This window comes from Trachypithecus francoisi, unplaced genomic scaffold, assembly GCF_009764315.1.
Source record: "Trachypithecus francoisi isolate TF-2019V2 unplaced genomic scaffold, Tfra_2.0 Lachesis_group9, whole genome shotgun sequence".
Lineage (NCBI taxonomy): Eukaryota > Metazoa > Chordata > Mammalia > Primates > Cercopithecidae > Trachypithecus > Trachypithecus francoisi.
In genome coordinates, this window is record NW_022681474.1 from 15,217,446 (window position 1) to 15,236,239 (window position 18,794).

General features: G+C 48.7%; 1 protein-coding gene across 1 annotated transcript in view; it reads right to left on the bottom strand.

Annotated features, from left to right (window-relative positions):
* The window catches only part of ADARB2 (adenosine deaminase RNA specific B2 (inactive)), a 509,391-nt gene that overhangs the window by 66,365 nt on the left and 424,232 nt on the right, over nt 1–18,794 (bottom strand). The window contains exon 4 of the mRNA XM_033208520.1: nt 5,514–5,628. Within this exon, the coding sequence (XP_033064411.1) occupies nt 5,514–5,628 (115 nt within the window). The remainder of the gene's footprint in view (nt 1–5,513; nt 5,629–18,794) is intronic.

Sequence of the window (18,794 nt, forward strand, 5' to 3'; positions counted from 1 at the left end):
ATTGTAAATCTGCATATTAAATGCAAGGCATCACTATCAACAACCCCTTTAGGAATCATTCTCTCATGAAACACAAGAGTTTCTAAATAAAGCGGTACCCTGACAGCTTGGCTAGTAAGTGCTGTCGGGGTTCAAGAGGATGGGGAGAACATTTGCTTTTCTTTGTCCGGTGAAACGAGAGGATTCGGGAGGGAACAAAGCTGAACTACTGTGTAATCCAGAGAAGGGTTGAGTGGGACCCACGCCCTCCCAGAAGCCGGCCTGAGGGAGGCCCCGGCTCCCCCGGAAGCCGGCCTGAGGGAGGCCCCCGCTCCCCCGGAAGCCGACCTGAGCGAGGCCCCCGCTCCCCCGGAAGACTGCCTGAGACGGGGTCCCACGCCCTCCTGGAAGACAGCCTGAGCGGGGTCCACAGCTTCCCGGGAGACAGCCTCACTCAGGTCTACGCTTCACCGGGAGACGGCCTGAGCATGGCGAGGCTCCTCCGGAAGACCTGAGCAAGGGCCCACGCCCTCCCAGGAGAGGGCCTGAGCAGTGTCCAAGCTCCCCCGGAAGACACAGTCCACGCCCTCTGAGAAGATGGCGTGTGAGTGGGAGCAGAGAAGGAGTTGAGAGAAAGAGAACAAAGCTTCCCAGTGGCAGAGAGAGCAGCTGCCTTCAAGGTCAGGCCTGGGAGGGCCCAGGTTCGGTGCCTACGGGTCCGGGGGCAGCAGTGCGTGTGCTCCTGGCATAAGGCTCACTGGATTATTTTTAATAAATGGCTGCGGCAGTTGGCCAAGCCTCCTGCTCCCTGGGGAGAATGTCTGAGGGTGGAAGCACTTGTTCAGCATGAAAGATGGAGTCTCACGCTACAGGGAGGGAAGGACCACCTGAGAAGGGTCCAGGGCCGGCTGGGACCCCACCTCATTGGCGCTGGCGGGGGTGGGGGCGCCTGCCGGCAGTCCTAAGGAGACCTGAGCTGATGGAAATGGGCCCTGCGCCACCTTCCAATCCGGGCAGGAGCCTGTGGGAGAAGGACCAGCTGGCCACCACCGCGGAAGACACCAGGCCAGCGCCTACGATACCAATCTAACGTCTCGTTCACAAGTGTGTGTATTCAGACGAGAGCCGTGAGCAGGACACGGGAGAAAGACCACGCGAAACAGAAAGTCACTACCCCTGGCCTGGAGGACACGGGCCAGGGTGTCTCCTCAGAGGAGCTGAACAGAAGTTACAGCTACAGAACGAGAGGCTCCCTCGAAAAAGGAAGAATGGAGGATAAGTGAAAGACTCGTGGTGGCTCAAGCCTGTAATCCCAGCAATTTGGGAGGCCGAGACGGGCGGATCACAAGGTCAGGAGATCCAGACCATCCTGGCTAACAGGATGAAACCCTGTCTCTACTAAAAAATACAAAAAAAAAAAAAAAAAAAAAAAGACTCAAATAATGAAAATAGGTTGCAAAAATTAGGAGGGAAAGGCAGTTGATGAGCTATAGGATAAATTTAAGAAATCTCCAAAAACATCAAGTAAAAGAATGAAGAGACTAAAATTTAAAAAGTAAAAGCAGAAGATTAATAGAGTATTGAAAGTTTAACAAATGTGTGTAAATGAAGGAATTCATAATACAAATGACATGAAAATATACAAATAGCTTAAATATGTCAAGAAAGGTGAATGGCTCATACCTAAACATATTCTTAAATCCAAGTTAAAAAAAAGACCTTTCCCCCTCGCGGGTAGGAATGAGTGCTGGTCACTGCAGAGAAAATGTGAGGCAGGTCAGAAATATTAGATAAAAGATAATGGAAACATTGCTTCAAAATACTGAGGGAAAATAATTAAAAGCTTAGAATTCCCCACCTGGGAACCTACTGAGACGGATGCGAAGCAAATCAAGGCATTTTGAGATGTGGGAATATTCACAAAGTTGATCTCCCATTGTAGATGATGCTTCTTGAGGAAGCTCTGTATGAGGGGAGACAAAGCAGGGGAGAAGACAATGATCTCAGAGACGGTGTCCCACTGGAAGAGCAGGACGCAGGGTCTGCAGAGCATGTGCCTTGGTGGGCCTGGCTGGGGAGTTCTCCGGGAGAGAGGCAGGTACCCTCCGCAAGATGCTTCCCTAGAGGCCTTGTGACTTAGCACGTATGGTAAAGGCACAATCTTCCTCTCTCTTTCAGTAAGGAAAAAGACATTCCAGAAAAAAAAAAAGCACAATATTTCAAAAGTGATATAAGCAAGTCTAGCAACACACATGAATCAAACTTAAACACAACACGACTTGGAGCTGGGAGTGGAGGCAGAGCCTCTGTGTGTCCTGACGCCAGGCAGCCAGGCTCCCTTTTGGGGGGAATTGTCCTGGGAAGGTTGAACGTGGTTCTGCTTGGCCCTGTGGTGGGAATATCTACAATACTCTCATCAGATAGATGCTGTTCAGCTTTTATAATCACTCAAAAGACAAAATAGAGAAGACTTAATTATGGGCATAAGAAAGGATATAAATACCAGTGATGATGGTGTAAAGATGTAACATGTAATTGGGAGAGGCTGGCTAGTGGGGAAGGGGCTGAGGGTTGCCACCCTCAACGCACAGCCTCTCCCAAGGTGAGTGAAACCACACCTTCTAAATTTGATGCAATAAGAAATAAAGGTTTATTATCTATAATTGTGCATTACAAACAATAATGGAAAATGAAAAAGTATCAAATGTTAATAGCATGAGTCAATAGATGTTATCTAGAACTGAAAATCTAGAAATATAGAAGCAATATAGTACTTAGAGTCACAAGAACAAAATTTAAAATGGTTAGAGGTGGCTTCTGAGAGTGAAGGGGAGTGAGGGGTGGAGTGGGAGAATACGGCTTTTCATTCAGAAGTTCTTTAGAATCTGTACCATATGACTGCATTAATTTGATAAAAATAAAAACTTCTATTCATAAGTATATATTTCTCTGATTATATTTCTCATAATGGCAAAGAAATGGTCTCCGATTCATAAACAGAACTTTCAGGAGCTAATTAATGTGAGTGAGTTGGCATTCCATCCACTGGCGTGGCAAATCAAATTGTGTTTTATTTCAAGATAAGTTTAATTTTAAAACATTGTGACATATACAGCAACTAGAACAAGACACATTATTCTGAGAATTTCTTAGGCATTTGCTTGAATAATTGAACTGGAATTAAGATGAAATGGCACATCAACTTTAAGTAAATGAGTATCTAAAAATGTTTGTATTAGTAATTTTGCACATTTCTAATTTTTAAAATCAATGTTTATCTCTTTACAATAGGAAAGTAAATTTCAGCAAGTTATTCTTCAGCATTCAGAAGTCACTAATTAGTGAAGCTCTACCTTGTGAAGCCTCATTTTCATATAATAAGTTTAATTCATGTAGATAAATTGCCTACACATAAAGCATTGTATTCACTGGCAACTCAGAAGTATCATTTCCCCACAAGCCTCTGTAAAACATTACTATTTTCCACATGAAGTTTGAGAGTAGCTTCCAAAACTTGCCAGATTTGTTTCCCAGAAAGATGGAAAGATATTGGACAATCACAGTTCTGAAGCTGAGAAATGCTAAAAAATTACTTTCCAAGTCATACTGACTTATGCCTCTGGGGCTGGAAGTGCATTGCACAATAAGGAAGCCAGAGTGGCTGGTTCCCCTCCCCCTTCTACTCCCTCCCCCAACCCTCCCTCCTTTCCTTTCAGACCAGGACACTCATTTAAACTGAGTTATTCAGAAATCTGTAGCAGAAATCTGTGTAACACTCCGCATTTTAAAATTTACCAAAGTTTTGTTTATATGGACCAACAACTCCGTGTGTACATAATTCTTTTATAGTTCTTTTATATTGGATTTAAATTATTCTTTATGAACCATTCTCCACTGGAATATAAGAGCCACAAGGGTAAGCATTTGGTCTCTTGTTCTCTGCTGTTTCCCCAGAACTTTGTATGCCAGGCACTGACTAAATAATTTGTAAATTAAACAGTGCCATTACCAATAATTAACTAACACATGGTACTTGCTATGGGCTAGGTAACTTTCTAAGAGCTAGAAATACATGAACACATGTAGCCTTCAAAATAATCTGATCAGGTAGGTGTTGCTGTTATCCCTGTTTTAAAGGTGAGAGAACAGAGTCCCAGCAAGGCTCAGTGGCTGGCCATGGGTCGCAGAGCTCTGTGCAGGTGGGGCTGGATTCTGTGCTAGGATGATGCTTTTGGCCTGCCAAACTCACTGCTCCCTTAGTGAGACTGCTGTACCCTGAGTGGGGGCTGTGTCTCTTCCTTGCAGCCCCGTGGGCCTACAGAGCAGTGCCCAGTGTATGGGGGTGCCCAGCTGATGGCTGCATGCTGGAGGGTGAAGGAATGGTCACCTCCAGCGGGGATGAGCTTGGTGGAGGTGAACTCTTAGCCCTCAATTTAGAACATTCCTAATTCCACAAAGAGGCAGGTGTCATCTGTGTCTGAAAGGTGGGGCAGGTGCTGGTGGTCAGGGCGGGGCTGGTATATTTATATATTGCATGATCTATTTATAAAACAACTTTACGTTTCAAATAATCTCATATTCTAGATCTCACCCAGTTACATTGTGAGGAAGCAGTTTCATTTTCATTTTACCAGGAGGCCCACAATGGGAAGATTACACAGCCAAGACATGGCACTGGGTGCTGGTTCCAATATTCCCACACCCAGCAAGATTGGAGAGGACCCTGCCAGCCCAGCATGGCTGAGAACCATGCCAGTCATCTGGTCCTTTATTTTTTAATATAAATATGTTTGTATGTCAGGTCGATGGTCTTTTTCCGCCTTAGATTTTGCCAGCACATGCAGAGCAAGCGTGTGTGTGAAACTTAATCCAAAAGTCAGTTACTATTTTACAGTAACGACTCTCAAGTGTGTGAATGTAATGAGTGTGACGAGGAGGTCATTACACAGTTATGAAAAACTTTGGAAATGGAAATGGTTGAATGCAAATAACCCGCTGGCTTGTTATTAATGGGTTGGTGGCTTGTTGTTTCCACAGTGCTGACTCATCAAATTTAGCCCTCATTCATTTTCCCCCATCCTGGCTGACTGGAGAGGCCGCCTCCTTGGCTCTCAGCCTGCCCCTCGCGGCTGGGTAACCTGTGTTTCTTAGAGTGGAATTCCCTCCCTGGGTGTTTGGGATGGGGAATCTTGGCAGAAACGAGAGCGTTCCGGGGTGGGTTACACCCCAACGAGAGGGACTCAGGACTCTCAGGGGGACTTGGGTTCTCCGGAAGGGACTGGCCAGGCCCCCCTGAGATGGGGGATGTTTGTGCAGAGCTGGGCCCTGTCAGCCTAATCACAGCACCATGGTCAGGATGGCTTTTCCCGCTAATACGCTCTGGCCACTGATCTCTGTGTATCCTATAATATTTTGTCTTTCTTTGTCACAGCTTGGTGTGGAAGGGAGAGCCTTTTGGCCTCCAAGATCAGGTAGATGCTAATGCTCCTTTCTTTAGAGATGAAAATGCCCACAGGAAAAGAAGAGGTGGCTACCTTTGGTCATGACGATTCCTGCCACAGCTTTGTGGCGGGCATGCATGGGCGTGAGGTCCGTCGTCACCTCGCGGAACTTCTGTGTGACCAGCTGGGATATGGAGTCTGCAAATTCCTGAAAGACACAAGCACAGGCCTCCACGTTGGGCTGAGCAGGTGCCACAAAGGATGATGGGCACTGTCCTCCCCATCCTCAGCCTCATCCCCATGTGGCCACATGTGGGTTTGCTCTCCTCCCCTTCTCACAGCCTTGTCCCCCCCGGCCACATGTGGCCTCTCTCTGGCTGTGCCCCCAAAACTCAGAATCATACTGAGTGGCTTATGAGTGGTTAACCTCAGCGTTGCTCTCAGCAGAAACCCTGAGCTCTGCCGACCTCCCCATGGAAACAGTGTGCACTTCCCTCTCCCTGCCTCTCAGAGCAGTGGCTGGAGGAGGAGGGGATTTTTACAGGGATGATGGGCCACCAGTCTTCTCAGTATTCCAGAGCCAGTGTCTACACAGCCGGCAGTCTCAGGCTGCTCTGCTGGCTAAATGGCTGGTGCTGTGGCTCACTCCACAACCTCTTCTCACCTTCCTGCACATGCACCAGATGCACACATTCACATGCAACACACGACGCACCTAGGGCACACATGCACACATGAATATGCACACACATGCACACACAGAGGCACACGTGCGTATGTGTACACACATGTACACAGACACATACACATGTGCCCCTGCACGCCCCTTAACATAATTTGATGAGTGATAAGGCGACTCCTGGTCTCTGGAAAGGCAGCACACACAGTAGCATGTGGCAGCCAGAGTGTGGCTCTGTGGCCACCCTTTCCCCGGCTCCTCTGGGCCCAAGGCTGCAGCACTGCCTTTTCCTTGACATGGGGCCCCAAGCTTCTCATTGGGGGCAGTTTGGCTGGCATAGCTGTTGCAGGCCTTGGAGTAGGGAAACCTGGTTGGACCCTCAGTTCTGCCACTCAGGGGCCTGGGTGAGTCATTAACACCTCAGAGCCCATTTTCCTAATTTACAAGCGAATCATCTTCATTTCTACCTTATGGTGTTTTTGTAAGGATTAAATGTAATATGGCATCTTAAGTGCTCAGCGCGGTGCCCCACACTTGGTAGGAAGTGCTCAGAGATGACGGCTGTGACTGTTACTCTTATTATTTTTATCATTATCATCATCTTCCCCAGTCACCACAGGCATTGCCCGAGCCTCTGAGCAGCCAAATCAATTCATCGTCTCATCCACGAGGCAGGAAACAGTCCCTTTCTCTGATGGATCGGGTTTCCGCGTTTCCACCAGTCATGTGCGTTTGATACTGTGCAGTCTTTGGGCCCAGTTTCCACATTCCCACCAGGCCTGTGCGGACGCTGATGCTGTGCAGGCATTGCTGCTGATAAGGACAGCTCTCTGATTAATAACAATAAGAAAGATAGACAGTGTTTAAAAATCCCACTTGTAGGCAATAAAACATGTTTGTGTGAAAACAGCCTTGCCTGCCAGAAGCGAAAAACCTGCCACAAAACAACCTAGCCCCTCTCCCTCTTAATTCTTCTGCAGTAAAGGGCAGATGTGCAGGGCCCGGCACAGTCTCCTCTGCTCACCCCGGGGTTTGAGGGCCCCGAAACGCTGTAGGCCGTAGGTGATGTCAGTTCCTTTGCCCACTGTGCCGTGAATCAATACGGAAGCCCCACATAGGACAGACGGCAGATGAGCTAGGCTTCCCCTGAGGGGCACAATGCTGGCCTGAGAGGGAAACGGGACCCCAACCTTTCAGGGACTGCTGTGCACCTGGAGTCTTCCTGGGTGCTCCCGGCCTAGGCTGCTCCCGGCTGTCCTGTCTTTCATGTCTGGAATCAGGTCCAGAGAGGGAAACCTGTGTCCTGGACACCCCATGTGCTGTGTCCTGGAGCTGCTGGAAAAATTCCCTTAACTGGGGGTCTTTAAACAGCAAGCATTCATCCTCCCACAGCTCTGGAGGCAGAAATCTGAGACTGAGCTGTCCAGGGGCCGTGCTCCCTCCTGTGGCTCTGGGGAGCCTCCTTCCTGCCTCTCCCAGTTCCAGGACTCCGGGCGTCCCTGGGCGGTGGCCGCATCACTGCAGTCTCCGCCTCTGTCCCCACATGGCCTTTTCCTCTATGTCTGTATCTGCTCTTCTGCCTCTTGTAGGGACAACTGTCATTGGATTGAGGGCCCACTTGGTCAGTCCAGGATGAGGCCATCTCCAAGTCCTTAACTTGAGGATATCTGCAGAGAACTTTTTCTCAGTCACCGTCACAGGGTTGGATGTCTCTTTCTGCGGCCACTGTTCAGCCTGCTGCACCCTCGTTTACTCTTCCAATGCTTGCTGTCAAGGGAGAGCATAACTCTTAATGTTTTTCTTTTTCTTTGAGACAGGGTCTCTCTCTCTGCCGCCCAGGCTGGAGTGCAGCGGCACCATCACGGCTCACTGCAACCTTGAACTTTTGGGCTCAAAGGATCCTCCCACCTCAGCCTCCCAAAGCAGTGGGATTACAGGCTCCAGCCACTGGGCCAGGCCCCTGTGATAACCTGGTCTTCCTTGGTGCCCAAATCACACACAGTAGCTATGAATGACATCCACAAGGTGGTTGGCAGGCGGGAGCCTTCATGACAGTCCTTGGTTCTCACCTAGAAGGCTGGCGCTGCCCACTCTAAAGGTCAGGCCTGGCTGTGAGGTTGTCCAGCCCCTCCTGTGCCCCCCACGACCTTGCACGCTGAGCTCTGAGCTGGGTTGGAGAAGAAGATGCAGGGTACAGAGGCCCACAGAGCCCTGGAGCCCCCAAGAGGCCTCAGCTATTACCTCGGGCCTCGAGAAATCAGCTTCTGAGCACCGTGATAGCGGGCGAAGGTGACATCGGCAGCTCCACCATAGGCTCCTGCAGGGTGTGCACCGCCAGTCCCATCCTGCCAGGACGTCTTGCGTCTCCCAGGGGAAGCATCCAGGCACAGGGTTGACGGGGCAGCCCTGACTGTGGGACCAGGTGACGGGTGGGACCTCTGCCAGGCCCGAGACTCGTAGGCGCCAGCAGGTCTGGGAGGTGGGGAGGCTGGCGCTGGCCCTTGACTTGGGGTGCTCATCCTCACCAGTCCCGTAGAGGGGACGGGGCACTGAAGGGCTCCCCACTGGGCAGAGGGTCTAGAAAGCCTTGTCCAAAGCTGATGTCTGAGATGAACCTTGAAGGAAGAGTAGGAGAGCTTCCCTTTCTCAGGTGACAGAACGCAGGCTGCTGTCCCCCGCTGGTCGGCCCCATGGCACATGGGCAGGCGAGGGCAGCACCGATCAGCTTCACTGCACAGGTGTCCTGGACTCCAGCCATGGGGACACTTCCCCAGCCCGGGTGGTGGCCGTGGCAGCCTGGGGGCCACATCTGCCCCACGGGGTTCACTGCTGTTTCCCACTCTGGAATCCGACTCTGGGTGATTCATGGGTGTTAATGTTGATTCAAGGACAGAACTACATCTTCTGCTTCTAAAACAGCTGTTATGGTGCCAGGCATCTGACTCCAGCACCCGCTGTGCTCCGGAGTTATTCCAAATGATGTGTGTAGCTGTTTCTTTGTTTTTTTTTGTTTGTTTGTTTGCTTGTTTGTTTGTTTTTTAGGATGAAGTTTCGAATGTCTAAGAAGTAATAGCTTGTCCAGCACAGGAGGACTCTCTCTGTCACTTTGTGTCTGCCTGAGGGGCTCCAGCACAGGACATCAGGATGGTCCCAGACCAATAAGTCGTAACAGTGCGTGCAAAAATAGATTTCACTGTGGAAACCGAGGGAGTGCTCTGTCCCCTTAGAGATGGGAAGACACACAAACAGTGACAGCAGGGACTCATTCTGAGCAGGCGCATTACCGGCCCAGGAAAGTGCCCATATTATCCTTTTTAGCTACTGAAGCAACGTAACCAGTCACACGGCAGGGGGTGGCAGAGACGGGAATTACCCCAGCTGTCTTGACCTTGACCCTTGCACTGAACTGGTGACCAGATTGCTCTGAGGAAAAGCAGGATCTGAATTCAAAGATGGCCGCAGGCTTCGCTGCCTCTGGGTGCAGGTTGGAGCAGCCGCGGCTGGGACAGAACATGGGCGAAGGCGGCCAGCACCCTGAAAAGGCAGCAGCCCTCAGAGGGGGGACCGTGGTGGAGCCTGGCCGCCTGCTCTCTGCACCCTGCAGGCCTGCACCCCTGCCCTAGGCTCCTACTATGAACCAAGCAGCCTGAGCCCTGGCTGCTCCCTCATGGGGTCATTTGAGGAACAGCTGGGGTGGAATAGCACATTTGGTTTGGGCCTCAGCATTTCCACAGACGAAGGCCTCCTCGACTCACTGGGGAGGGCTTGCGTGGCCAGCAGATGCCAGGTGGACAGTAATGCTCAGCCTTCTTCCAGAGTGACAAGGGCCCCTGGTTGGTAGAGACAGCCTTGAACTGACAGAGCTGAATGGAGACATTGCTGGCCGGATGGTTCCACCCATCCCAGCTGGAGGAGGTGGGAGGCACAGCTGCCAACCGGGAGGCCACGGCACTCATGTGTGCACATTCAGTCCTGCAGGGCGGCTCCAGGCAGCGGCCATGGCACCCTCAAGGACAGGGCACTTCCTCTCCCCAGGTCCACACATTTCCAACTCCACAGCCCCTTCCTTCCTTCCTTCCTTCCTTCCTTCCTTCCTTCCTTCCTTCCTCTTCCTCTTCTTCTGCTTCTTCTTCCTCCTCCTCCTCCTTTTTCTTCTTTTCTTCTTCTTTTCTCCTTTCCCTTCCTTTCCTTTCCTTTCTTTCTTTCTTTCTTTCTTTCTTTCTTTCTCTTTCTTTCTTTCTTTTTTTTTTTTTTTTTTTTTTTTTGGAGATACAGTCTAGTTCTGTCACCCAGGCTGGACCTCAGTGCCACAATCTCAGCTCACTGCAACCTGCACCTCCCAGGTTGAAGCAATTCTAGTGCCTCAGCCTCCTGAGTAGCTGGGACTACAGGCGCATGCCACTGTGCCTGGCTAATTTTATTTTATTTTGTATTTTTTAGTAGAGATGGGGTTTTGCCGTGTTGGCCAGGTTGGTCTAGCACTCTTGACCTCAGGTGATCCTCCCGCCTTGGCCTCCCAAAAGTGCTGGGATTACAGGGGTGAGCCACCACACCCGGTCCTTTTTTTCTTTTTTAAAATTTCAACTTATATTTTGGGTTCAGTGGGTACATGTGCAGGTTTCAGTGATGCTGAAGTTTGGTGTATGAGTGACTCCGGTAGTGAGCATAGTACTTGGTAGTTAGTTTCTCATCCCCTCCCCCCCTCCCCCCAGTATTCCCCAGTGTCTGCTCTTCCCATCTTGATGTCTGGGAGTACTCCCATGTTTAGCTCCCACTCGTGAGAACATGCGGTATTTGACTTTGTTTCTGTTAATTCGCTTAGGATGACAGCCTCCAGCTGCATCCATGTAGCTGCAAAGAACATGATTTCGTTCTTTTTTTTAAATGGCATAGCCTGTTTCTCAATCCATTATGTCCTGCCCTGCCTCAGTCTCCAAAACTCCTTCCTAGGCCCAAAAGGTTTCCTGTTCCCCTGTTTGGAGGTCCTCTCCCTCATCTGTAATCCACTGCCTTTAGAACTCCAGCAACATTCGTGTAGGGGTCGATTCACGTTTTTTCCTGCATGATTACCTAACAGTTCATGTTTTATGATGTGACTCCCACACAGTGCTGCATCTGTGGCTGGGAGCATGGCTTGGATGCATTTTGCATTTTCATGGTCCTGCCATAGCACCGTGAGTGATCACGGCTGTCATCACTAGTGGTGTACCTCTCGGATGAATGAATGAGTGTATGGATAAGTGCAACTCTCAGGGACGAATTGTCTAACAAGTAAAAATTTCAGAAAAAAGTTGGTTATTATTTTTCCTACCAGTTATTATCAGCATTTTTTCCCCAACCTTATCCCACTGTCTTCATCTGCTGGGGCTGCCATAAAAGAATACCATAGACTGGGCAGCGTAAGCAACGGAAATTAACGTTCTTAAAGTTCTGAAGCTGGAAGTTCAATATCAAGGTGTTGGCCAGGTCAGTTTCCTTCTGAGGCCTTTTCTCTTGGCCTGTGGGTGTCGCCATCTTGTCATGTGCTACATGACCTCTCCTTTGTGTATGCATGAAGACCGAGCAGGACCAGACTCCGTGGCATCATTTGTTTGTTTGTTTGTTTTTGAGACGCGGTCTCACTCTGTTGCTCAGGCTGGAGCACAGTGGCGTGAGCACAGCTCCTGGGCTCAACTTCCTGGGCCCAAGTAATCCTTTTAGCTCAGCCTCCCAAGTAGTTGGGACCACAGGCACAGGGCACCATACGTGGCTAATATTTCAATATTTTATAGAGGTAGGGTCTCACTATGTTGCTCAGGCTGGTCTCAAACTCCTGGGCTCAAGCAATCCTCCTGCCTTGGCCTCCCAAAGTGCTGGGATTACAGGTGTGAGCCACCACATCCCCAGCCCGTGGGGTCATCTTTAATAAGGACACTAATCCACTGGATCAGCTGCCTCAACTCCATTACCTCATTTTGCCCAAAGTACTTCCTTAGGGTTTTGGACTTGCTTGGGCCCTGCCACCCTTTCCCTGTTGCCCCTTTCTCTCTCTTGGAAAGGGACATCTACTCCATGCCTGGCTCACTGTTGTATTTTGGGAACATGGAACTTGTTTGGTTTCTGTGGTTCACAGCTGGAGGGGAGAGCTCAGCTTCAGGGTGGGCGAATCGCACCCTGAGTCCCACCCATTCCTGATCCAGGTGATGTTTTGTTGAGGCTCTGGACTTCACGGCTTAGCGCTGACGCTGGAAGGAGTTAAGACTTCTGGGGCTGTTGGGATGGGATGAGTGCATTTGCCATGCAAGAAGGACATGAATTTGGGGGAGGTCAGGGACAGGATGTTCTCAGCTGAATGTCTGTGGCAGCGTCACCTCTTTGGCTGAGAGTGAGTGAGCTCACTCTCTGGTGTCACCTCTTACAAGGACACTAATCCCATCAGATCAGGGCCCCACTCATGGCCTCACTTAACCTGAACTACTTCCTTAGAGGCCCCATCTCCAGACACGGCCACACTGGGAATTAGGGCTTCAACATATGAATTTCGGGGGACACAAACATTAGTTCTATCGAACAAAACACGATGTCACCTGAGCGGCTCCCTTTCTGAACCCGTGCCATGCATTCGCCTGGTGGGTACACCTTAGGGGCAGGCACCACTTGCTCTCTGCCCCTCATAGGCTTTATCCAGAAACATGTGGACATGCAGGTGTGGACTGTCCCTCTGCTTCCTCGACACATGACAACATCTCCTTGCTTCCAGCATCGAGGAGGGCTGTGTGACCAGGGCTGCCTGTTGAATGCTGGAGGAAATTGTGTTTGCCATTTTTAGGTGTGGATCCTGAAATTCCTAAGTGATGCTCCATATTCACTTCCAAGGATCTTTTCCTCCTCTTCCTCAATCCCTTGTTTCCCTCTTCCCTCCCTACAAGCTGGATTCAGAGAACCCCAGGATGGAGCCACGAGAGGGTTGGGGCCAGGGTGAAGGAGTTAGCTACAAGCTGAGCACTGCACAGCTTATTTATAGTGTGCCACTGGCTTTGGGGCTGTTTGGGGCAACAACATTATTAACTCTGAGTCACAGAGGAGAGAAATCTATGAGAAAAAGACAGAAAACGTGGCAATCGAATTGAAGACTTATGCAAATGGTGCATAAAGTCTTACAACTTATAAATAGCAAAAGTCTCTGCACCATAACTCATGATTGATTTGACATGTGTGGTGGATCCATGATGAGCTGGTCTATTGCTAAGGTCACACATTTGGTAGGTCCAGATGATGACCTCATCTCCATTTAGGTGCTCTTCAGGCCTGGAGGCAGGTCTTGAGCATGTGCTGGGGGATCCCCAGGCCTCAGGGATTAGCTCCTCCTCACTGTTCTGCTGGCCAGCAGAAAATATTTTTGTTATGAAAGTAGCCAGTCTCACCTATGGAATGCTAGATTTCTGTGTATTGGTGGTTTGTGGATTCAGATATGCAATAGGAGGCCCAGGCAAAGCACCATGCGCTCATATGCTTTGTGCTGGTCGATCCTGGTCCAGTGGAAAGACGTGGATTGGATAGCTCCAGCACTTGTTTCCAAGAATTGGTCCAGCTCTCATGCAATTCCAGCCTTGGTGAAAGACAATTTGCATGATTTCTCAGCATGGTGCCAGCAGGGCTCAGGAGTAGCACCGAGGGTGCACAGAGACTGTTGCCCCAGAATGCCCCAGCATCCTGCCCCTCAGGAACTGCAGGGTCACATGCGGAGGACATGGCACTAGGTTCCTGGGTGACTGCTCTTGCTACACTCCTAAGCCCAGGAAACTTCCATGAGACCTTTTTTTTTTTCCTTTTAAAAAGCCAACCTCATCTCCTCCTCTATAATCCTTTTCTCTTTGTTCTTTAAGTTTTAAATAGAGGGGCGCTTGACACTTATATGAAGCATATTTTTCAACTAACATTTTATAAAGGTAAATGTAAAAAGAGAAAAGCAAAAATTTTAAAAAACTTTCCTTACTTTGGGTGGTTAACTAATTAAAATGTAGAAAGATTTGTAGTGAGCTGGTTAAATTTTCTCTGTTTGATATTTAACCAGCGTGATTTCCCGTGACGGCTTCAGCAAGTCTCACCTCCTGGCTGGGGTCCCCATAGGTTGGTACAGCTCAGCTCCAGTGATAACCTCACTGCCTGAGTAATTAATCTCTTTCTCCGGGAAGTGGGGTTAGAATGGGTTGTGTTGGGGTCCCATTTACTCACTGCAGATCTTCTTCCCCTCCCCGTCCTTTTGGGACCACCTTGGTGTTTACATGGTGCTCAGAGACCTGAAATATTTCTGTGCTTGTCCACACAAACCCATCTTACTGACAACCAACATGACTTTCAACACAGATCTTGCTTTTTTGCACTGCATCCTTCCATTTCCCCAATGAAGCCCTTTCCGGGTCTCTCCACAAAACTGTGTTTACTGTGCCACAGGTATTTTAAGTGATTGGTTTTTAATTAAATCACATACATGATTGCAGCTCTATGTAGTTTTCCATAGTTGAATTACTGTATGTAAATGACATTGTCATTGATGACATAGGGTGTTAGAAGCTAGATAGCAGCTCAGAATTCATATAGGGAGACATACTTCCTTAACACTAGGGATTTTTAATGTTTTAATCACTTGGGATATAATATATACAGTCAACTTTGGTTACTGCAAACCCAACTAATCAGACTTTGCAATAATGTGATTTTCTTCCCCACCTGGCACTTGGTTTACAGGAGAAGCAGCTAAAGTGCTCAAAAATAAGCTTGTGCCTGATTAGTTTTATGCATGCAAATTACAGAATATGCTCATGGGCCTGCAAGGGGTTCATTTCATCTCCTAGGATGGATAAATGCATTCAGATTTAGAGTTTTGAGCACATGGGCCAAGTTATACTGCATGGTCCCTTTCTAAAATAAGGGAACAGGGTGCCCATAACCCAGTTATCTCATTGTGTATTATGACCAATCCACACCTTTCTGCCATATCTTTCAATTCAGTGCTTACATCGGAAGCTCTACAGAGGCTACTAGTCTGCTCAAAAACCATGTATTTCCTAATTCTGTCCACTTGAACTTGCATCATAGAAGGTTGACAAACCTGTGTTTCTCTATGGAGGTCAAATGCCAGCTCCTTTTTAAAGGCTTCCCAGCATGGGAACCCTTGGTGTCCTACAGCACTTTGAAGCTGTGTCTTTCCTGGCATAATTCGTATGCTTGTCTTTCTTTCTCCTGTACATGTCACACCTGTGCAATATACCACAGACCTTGTGGATAGGTGGTTATTGTTTCTACTGACTTTCTATTGGTTAATAGGCATTCTAGCTAAGGTCATTGACATCGTGCTACTTGCCAGACACTTTCTAAATGCTTTAGGTGCATTTTTTCAATTAATATTCATAAACCACTTTATGGTTAAGGGGCTGCAATGATCTCTATCTTTGCTAACAATCCTGTGAATTAATGGTAGTGTGCACAGCTTAGGATACGTGTCCTACAGTGAGCCACCTGTAGGATACGTGTCCTATAGGTGGCTCATTGGTGGAGTGTTGTCCATCATGAGAATAACTAGTGTAGACAGCCTATGGCACGTGCCCTCCATGTGGTTCATCAGGGGAGTGTTGGATCACGAGAATGACTTCTGTAGACAGCCTATGGCCTGTGTCCTTCATGTGGCTTATCGGTGGAGTGTTGTCCATCATGAGAATAACCAGTGTAGACAGCCTATGGCCTATGTCCTTCATGTGGCTCACTGGACCTGTACAGATACTTGCAGGAGGAAGAGGTCACTTCTGGGTAGGCACTGGGAGTGGGGTAGTCAGGGAAGGCTCCCTGGAAAAGAGTTTCTTTCTGGTCTTTGAAGGACTCACATAATCTAAATTGTCAGGGATTAAATGACCATAAAAATGTAGGAGAAGCCATAGCCTAAAGCAGTTCGGAGGTGGAAACATTTGTTTCTGTGATAAGAACAAAGAGTAGATCAGCCTGACCTGAGTAAGAATTTGTGCAACATAGTTATGAGAAATTAAACTGAAAGGGCCACTCACTACAGCAGAGTGTAGGGTCTTGATTCCAGGCCAAGGAGTTCATCTGTTAATTCATCCAATATTTATGAATTGTGCTTCTCAGGGTCAAGCACAATTACACCTACCAGGGATACATCAGCACAAGAAACAGGCAGATTGCTCCCGCGTGAAGTTCAGACGTCACCCAGGCACATGGATGTCCTTTGAGCGACCCTGACCAGCAGGGTGACAGGGCTGGGTCTGCAGCTGTGTGAGGGGCCACATGTCCTGGTGAGGACAGTGATCCAGGGCCTGGCACCGAGGGCACATCTCAACCATGGTAGGGTCAGCAGTTTGTTGTTTTGCTTTGCTTCAAGCACCCTAGATGTAAGCTGGATTATGAGGATGCTTTCAGGGCTAGGAAGGTCAAACTGTTGCACTATAGCTGTTGCTACCAATGGCTGCCTCCACCCACAGCACGGGCAGCACCCTGCATGGCTCTTGACTGAGATCCCTGCTGGGAACTGTTAACACATCATTTAATCCACCCAACAACTGTGTGAAGAACTGTCCCATTTTATAACAGCAGCAAAAGAGGTTTAGGGAGATTTAGTAGCTCGGCCAAAGGTCTAAAGCAAGCAAGTAGTTGAGGCAGAAATGGGGTTGTTTCAGGTCTGAATCTGAGCTGCGGCAGCCTATCTTCACGGACACTACCTGATGCTCTTTGGAGGTGGATTCCCAGAAGGTCTCAGAAAACAAATCCAACCATACACTGTAAATTCTGGAGATAAAGAACTCAGCACATCTGTGGTGTCCAACTCCAGTCCTTAAGTGGGAGGGGAAGGTGGGCCTTAGAGACCCTCATGGTCTGGTCCACTTTCAGTCCTTGAGAGGAGGCACAGTGAGAGTCCCAGCGGCGACTCCCCTACAGACAATGTCACGAAGGCATAGGCTGCGGTCCAGATGCCCCAGCTCCTGCAGAAGACAGGTGAGTGGCTGGGGAGGGGCCGAGAGAGGCTGGACTGGGGGCAGGTGAGATGGTGCTTTGCAATATAGAAAGCCCTGCACAGAGAGACTCTAAATCCTGTTCAAAAAAGCCTGCAACAGAAGAGTCATCTGCAGCATAAACTCTTTTTTACATAGGAAAAAGAGAGACATCCGGCTGTACCTGTTATTGTTGGTGATTTAGCCATTTAGAAAATGCCTGCTGAAGGGTCTCTTGGCAGTGGCGCAGGGTTAATGTGTCTTCCACGAGTCATTCATGCCTCCCAGGAAAGAGCTCACACCGTGGGGAAACCAGCCTCTCCTGTGAACCCTTAAAAAGCAGCTTGGCTTCTCACAGGGACAATGGTGGTAGGTGGGACTGGGTGGGTGGGGGTTCTGGAGAACACTTGGTGATGTCCTGAGACTTTGCCTGGAGCCCTCAGAGCAGAGGTCTGAGATGTCTTGAAGCTATGAATGCACAAATGGGCACTGGCTGCACACTGGACCAGCAATGGTCAGAGGAGAGGGTGTGTGGTTTCTCATTACATGATAGTGATAACCAGGTGCTTCCAGCTCCAGAGTTAAGTGGGGAGTCGACCCCATATTTGATGAGCTGTGCATTCCTGTGCTTAACAGAAAAGCAAAGCAAAAGGCTGCTCCATTAGCTTCCACTTTTTGTTGCCCACATTTTGCCTATCGGCTCTGATTACCACGGCAAATTACCAGCATCATTCACATTGGAAAATGAACTTTAAATGGGAACATTGCAAAACTCAAACTTTACTCATTTCCAACACTAATATTTTGAATGGCATGAATAAATAAAATGTGCTCAAATTTGCAGCAGTAATCCTCAGGGTAAAACTGACATTCAGCCAAAGTGGCGGGATACTAAAATCCATAGATTATAAAGGAGAAAGCCTCTAGTAAATATTTTCCTGTTGAAATCCTGTCTTCGGGTTTATTCCACTGAAAAATCAGAAAGGTTAGATTTGCATGTGTGTGGGGCAACATGGAATCCAGGACCAATGCCCCGAGTCCCCAGGCTCCTTTCCCCTTTGAACTTTGCTTGGCAGTGGGTAGTGTGGCAGTGGGGGCAGGTGGTGCCTCACTGGAGAGAGGGGGCTTGGGAGTGCAGATGGCAGAGGGAGGCAGGGCCAGAGTCCACATGGAGGTGGGACACACCTCGGAGCCCCCTTTCAAACAACCCACCCTGTCTAGACCCAGGAAGTAGGAGAAACACTGCCAGGAAAGTCCAGCCAGACACAAACCAAAGCCTCCAGGATAATCAGAGAAAATGGAAGATGATCTTCCCTGACTTCCATCTTCATATCGCTTTGTGTTTCTGTGGAAGAGGCAGTCTCTATGTCATGTAATGAGCCCTGTTTTCTGACAATTACAATAAAGAATCATTCATTTCAAAATCAGGGACTGGTAAAAACCGATGTCCAACCAAATAGTTCAAATTATCTGACTATTCAATTATTCTAAATCTCAAATTACCTAAAGGCGGATGGCAAATTTGAATGAAGGCATGAAAAGGAAAATCCCTTATTGTAGCCATTGTATGGTGGGAAAAGCTCTAAACTTGGGATCCCACCCTCAGATGAGATGAGCCTGCAGGTAGGGGGCCTGCCATGGCAAATGCTCCCTCTTAGACAAATTGGGATAGGAGCTTAGGGGAGCAAATGACCCCTGACCTCCTGGAGCAGGCAG